The sequence below is a fragment of the Rattus norvegicus genome, chromosome 8 (assembly GCF_021556685.1).
Source record: "Rattus norvegicus strain SHRSP/BbbUtx chromosome 8, alternate assembly SHRSP_T2T, whole genome shotgun sequence".
NCBI classification, from domain to species: Eukaryota; Metazoa; Chordata; class Mammalia; order Rodentia; family Muridae; genus Rattus; species Rattus norvegicus.
In genome coordinates, this window is record NC_141541.1 from 61,700,454 (window position 1) to 61,706,453 (window position 6,000).

General features: G+C 38.9%; 1 protein-coding gene across 7 annotated transcripts in view; it reads left to right on the forward strand.

Moving 5' to 3' along the window:
- Npat (nuclear protein, co-activator of histone transcription) overlaps nt 1–1,624 on the forward strand; it is a 37,637-nt gene extending 36,013 nt beyond the window's left edge. For all 7 annotated transcript variants that reach the window (NM_001434411.1, NM_001434409.1, NM_001108147.2 and 4 more), the window contains one exon: nt 29–1,624. In NM_001434411.1, the coding sequence (NP_001421340.1) occupies nt 29–106 (78 nt within the window). In that variant the 3' untranslated portion in view covers nt 107–1,624. The remainder of the gene's footprint in view (nt 1–28) is intronic.
- The last annotated feature ends 4,376 nt before the right edge of the window (nt 1,625–6,000 follow it).

A 6,000-nucleotide genomic window follows, 5' to 3' on the forward strand; every position in this document is an offset into this window, starting at 1 on the left:
TCCTTCTTTTTTGTTTTTATTTTGACAGAAAAAGAAGCTACCTAGTTCATTTCCAGCAGGAATGGATGTGGACAAGTTCTTGCTATCACTGCATTATGATGAGTGAAGGACACCCTGACATAGAGACCAGTAGCTATTTAAAACTAGTGTCCTTCAGACTGCGCGTAGGAAATGGGATAGAGACAGACTGCAAACATGACCTGCACTTTGACTGTACTGAGGTTTCACTTTATATCTAAGTCATGCTGTTTCTGAAGCAGCTTCCTAGTTTGTAAATAGACTTTCATGGAATATTTGTATTTTAGACAAAAAGAACATACGCAGAAATGTAAGTAAACCCTGTCTGCAAAACTGTATAGCTGTGACACTGTATATTGTACATGTGTACATTGTGTAAAATAGAGCTTAAATCAACCTAACGTTCCCACACTGTCTTGATTGACTTCCTGTGATGCCCGAGGCTTATTCTTCTGGAGTAGTTTCTCATCTCCTTTGGAGGAAGATGATGATTATTCTTATAAATTACCTTCAGCCAATACTAGATAAGCCACTAAGTAAAAAATAATAATGATGACCACCTCAACTGGTTAGTAAAATATCTAATCAGAAAACAACAGTTTGATGATTTCCCCCTAGAGTCAATATTTTATCACCCTAAATAAATTTCAGTAAAATCTATATTTCTGAAGTTTTATACTTTATTCTGATCATCTATCCTCTTTGTTTTAAAGAGATTTTTATAAACCATTTATTAAGTGTTCTGATATTTCACTTACAACTTTTTGAAATTTTTTACAGAACATTAAGTGGTTAGACTATTGAGCCATAAAAATTTGAGTTGTGTAGTAGTCGAGATTTCTTGATTATATGTAAACTTTCCCTAAGCACTGGGAATACAAAGAATTGCACTAATTCATAGACTTTTCATATACTAGTGACCAATGCACATTAATTTAAATCTTGTATGTAAAAGCTTATATGGAGGATTGTCTTCTGGTGTCTTCGAAAGTCATGTCCATCTTAAGATGTAAAAATGAAAATCATAGTTATATTGTAATTTAGTTTACCCTCAAATGGGATATGTAAATAACTGTGTTTATACATAACCTATAGAACCTCGCGTTCTTTAAAGTGTTATAAATAATTACTCTCAAAAGGTCCTTAGGGGAGTGAGAGGTGCCTTCTCTGTTAGACTGACTCATAAACAACAGTCAAGTTGAAAAGCTGGCTTAAACTTTAAAGGAATGACAGAAATTATCATTAATACTTGACCGATTGTGCCTAGATATTGAAGTGTTTTCTTAAGTTCTTACTGCTTAAATATCAGTATATTAAGGTTTTTTTCTACGGGTGTATATTTTATTAAAAAGTCACTTTCTTCAACCATTTTTTGTACTGGGCCTTTAAGAAATAAATCCATCCAACTGTAACAACAAAAAACGTCTTCAATATATAAATTATGTCTTTTTACTTGCTAGATTTTACTGTACAGATTTATATTTTGAGAAATTTTATATGACTATGATATATACCTAAGGGACTAAGCATACAGCTAATGTTTATATAACTCAGCTTGGGTCTATCCTACGGTTAGGTTTGAATAAATATATTTTCATTAACTTTACCAGTTTGGATTTATATTGACAGTCCTATTTAGAAACTTTTGATTAAATTTATTTGTAGCTTAGTTAATTCTCTGTGTTTTTCAGGAATTCATGAACTCCCATCTGTGTGATGCATAATGAGAATCATATATAAATTAACTCATGCTATTTTTAGTCAGTGTCTTTTCTGTAGGTCAGGCTAGCTTTGAATTCATTACATAGTCCAGTGACTTTGAATTCCTAGTCCTCTTCATCTGCCTCCTCTTAAGTGCCAATATTGCAGGCATGCGCCATACACAGAGCTGCTTCAGGGTTCTTGTCAGGTTGCTTTTGTCTTTTTTAATATATGTACGCTGTGGCTGTCTTCAGACACACCAGAAGAGGGTGTTGGATTACATTGCAGATGGTTGCGAGCCACCATGTGGTTGCTGGGAATTGAACTCAGGTCCTCTGGAAGAGCAGTCAGTGCTCTTAACCACTGAGCCGTCTCAGTGTTAGGTTTGTTTGTTTGTTTGTTTGTTTGTTTGTTTGTTTGTTTTTTGAGACAGGGTGGCTATGTAGTCCTGGCTGACCTGTGTAGATGAGACTAGCATCAAACTTACAGACATCCTCCTGCCTCTGCCTTTCAAGTGCTATGGGCTAAAGGCATGCATTACCCATCCTGACCTTCAAGATTCTTACTGAATTAGCCTGAAACCACTAGATAGTAAGTCCAAAGAAAGTTTACAGAAGGATGTCAGGTATTTTTATTTTTCTCTGCCATTTTCTCTTAGGACAAGGGTTTTCACTCAGTCTGGAGCTTGATAGTTGTAAGCTATGCTGCTGGCCAGGAAGTCCCAGTTATCATCCTGCATTTGTTTACCACATCTGAAACAAGGGTACAGGTACACACAGCTATCCCTTTCCTTTTACACGGGCCCTTGAAATCCACATTCAGATCTTCATCTGCTCTGTCTGTATTTTACAGGTTTGCTTGTTTTGGTTTTTTTTGGTTAGGTTAGGTTAGGTTTGGGGATATTTTTGGTGGTGGTGCTGGGATTTTCTTCAGGATAGGGTTTCTGTGTGCAGTCCTGGCTGTCCTGAAACTGGCTCTGTAGATAAAGCTGGCCTAGAACTCAGCAATTCACCAGCTCTGCCTCCCCAGCACTGGGAGTAAACGTATGTGCCACCACACCTGGCTACCACAGTTTCTTAAATAAACTTTCCTTTTCTGTGTTCACGTGCACTTCGTCTTACTGTGATTCAGAATCCTTTATAATTCCAAAGTCAAACACTTGACAACCAATTCTTTGTTCACCTTAGCTTTAAAGCCCATTTCATGGCAAAGCATTGTTAAAGAGTGTGAGGCCTCTCACAGTCTTTTATTTTATTTATGAGAACATTCATAGTTTACTATTAGAATAGTGTCCTCAATTTGTATACTATTTTGAGATATGTGATACATACATTGTGTTACTTTATAGAAACCCAAAACATTCTGAATTATGAAATGCAATTTGTTCAAAAAGTTGATGTGAAGAATTTCAGACTCAGCGTCTACCCGCATACATATGAACTAGTCGACTTTGTGAATAGATTGTGTTCACTGGCTACATCATAACTCTAGCTGTTAGTATTCATGTTTTTTCAAGTATACCTGCTATACTTCCTAATTCAGAATTATTGCTATTTCAAACTAAACCTCTATTAAAATAAATTTTTGAAATATGTTAAGGTTATAGCTTAATTGACACTGAATAATAGCAAATGGAGGTCAAGATGGGGGCACAAGCCTGTAATCCCAGCACTCAAGAGGTTGAGGCAGGAGCATCGCAATGAGCAAATGGTAAAGATCATGAGGTAAGTCTCAGTAAATCTTTTGGGTTTGATTTGATTTTGGGTGTTTGAGAGTGAATCTGAGAAGCTCTGGGTGGCTTGTAGGTCACTGTAGACCAGGCTGGCTTGCCCTCTGTAGAGGGTGTGCTGCTGTGCCTGACACCCGAGGACGCTTTGGATACACCACTCTCCTCATGACTTCTTGCCAAGCTATTTTTAGAGAACTCTGCATTCCGTAGCTGTTTGAATTGTTTTTGGAACTGTGCAGAGATGTTACTTCTTAAGTAATGTAAATTTCTGCTTTGACTGTCTGAAACACCTTGGCTCAGATTTGACATGTTATAAATTGCAGTGTTTTACTGTCACACAAAATTTTCTGCTCTTGTGGAAACACCATGTTTCAATTATGGGGGAAAAAGGCTTAATAACTTTCACTCCTCGGTCTTTTTTTTTTTTTTTTTTTTTTTCGGAGCTGAGGACCGAACCCAGGGCCTTGCGCATGCTAGGCAAGCACTCTACCACTGAGCTAAATCCCTAACCCCTCCTCAGTCTTTAGGTATCAAACTGATAGCTAGTGTAAACATTTTACAGTCATATACAGCACATAAACAGAAAATGCACCAAGAATACATTTCAAGGGATTTAAGACTCTCAACACTCTAAAAACCTGTATCCCTCCTAATGCTCCCAGCCCAAAGGGTCATCACTACCCTGGCTTCTAGAACCTTGGACTCAGCTTCTTGAGGTAATTGTAAGTTTACTAGTGTGGCATATTCATTGTGAGGGTTGCGCATGTTTTATTCAGTCTTAATACTGTACGTAGTTTCACTGTGATTTTAAACAGCGAACCTCATTTTACAAATACTTTGTGTTCCAGTCAGGTCCAATATGGGGCCATGTCTATGTTTGTCTGTGTTTGGGGAATTGCTACACTTTTCAGTCAGGTATATGTTGTTTTAGAAACAAAAACCCCAGCTGTTCCCAATGGAGACTCAGAGGAACGTGCTGAGGTGAAAACCTAATAGTTCAGAGAGGCAGAGAAAGCCCAGTGGACCTTCCTACTCCACCAACGCCCCAGAAGGAAAAAGCCCTTTTCCCTCAAAACCCTTCAACTCAAAGGCTTCCCACCCCTTTCTGTTTTTTGTGTTCACTCCCTGTCAGCTGGTTGCTTGTTCCACCTCTTCACCTAGGTTGACTTTATTTAGCTCTTGGAGTAAAGGTGAGTGCACGGTCTTTTCAGTAAATTACACAGTCTTGGGGCTCAGCGTGTGATCAAATACCCTGCAACTCTACTCTTACACACCCAGTGGCATTGCTGGGTCACAGTGTTGTCCATTCCCAAACAGGTTTAAATTGTCCTGATTGTGGCGATCTGTAACCGCTGTACAGAAACCAGTGCTCACGGTTTCCATGTTAATCATTTTGAAGAGTGAGTATGTTAATATACTCTTTGTTATTGTGGACTACCCATCTCTTTTGTCTACCTTTGTAATGAATTGACTTTTTAAAAATAATTTTTCAGTTTTCTTTCTGTATTCTAGATACAGGTTCAAAATTGAGTATGTTTCATCTCATGTCAATATTTCTGTATTTCAAGTTTTCTTTATTGTCCTGTTTTAAGAAATCATCCGTCTGGAATTGATGTCCCCTGTGGATATCCTGTTAACCCAGTGCCATTTACTAAGAGATTGCATTGCAGGAGCTTTAGAGACCTCCAAAAACACGAGTCTGAACAAGTCAGACGTACTTCACGCCCGAATTCTGCATCAATAGCCTGCCATTGTTTCTGCACAAGTCCATGGCACAGATTTCCTCCTGGCTGTGCCAGTCAGTTTTGGTCTTTTACAGCCAGTGGACGCCTGGATCTTGTACTTCTTTCTGCTTCTGTGGGCAACACCAGTTCCACTTTGCTAACATGTGGTCTATACTACCTGATGCCAAACAGTCAGATCAGCACTGAGCTGTGTAAGAGCCTGCAACAGTCCAGGTATCCAGGGAGAGCAGCGAGGCTGATTCCAGGATGGATATAGAAGGCCAAACGTGCACTCAGAGGAAGGCCTGAGGTGGGGGTCTCATTCCTGGGAAGGGAATGACTCTTCAGAAAAGTTAGGGATCCCTTTGGCAAAATAGGGTACATAGAGATTTATCTATATATGTGAACTAAATCATATAGTATTTTAATGTCAGAAACTGGAACCGGGTTAAGGTTTCTTGGGGTTTTATGTGTTTTGTTTTTGAGAAAGTACCTTTAAATGGCCAGTTAGGTCTTTGGTCATGATGCCGATTAGTCCTTGGTGAACTTAGAAGTGTGCTCGTCTCGGTGTGCCATGGGACAAGCATGTGTGGTGCAAGCCTGTAACTCCATCAGTTGGGCCGTGAAGGCCGGAAGAACAGTAGTTGACGGTCTTCCTTGGGTACATGGTAAGTTCAAGGTCCGTCTGGACTACATTAAATTCTGTCTCAAAAATATTACCTAATAGCATTTAGAAGTTTTTTTCTATACTTAAGAGGATGCCACTTTCATTTAAATACTTCATATCCTAGAGCAGTGGTTCTCAACCTGTGGATCGTGGCCCTTTCG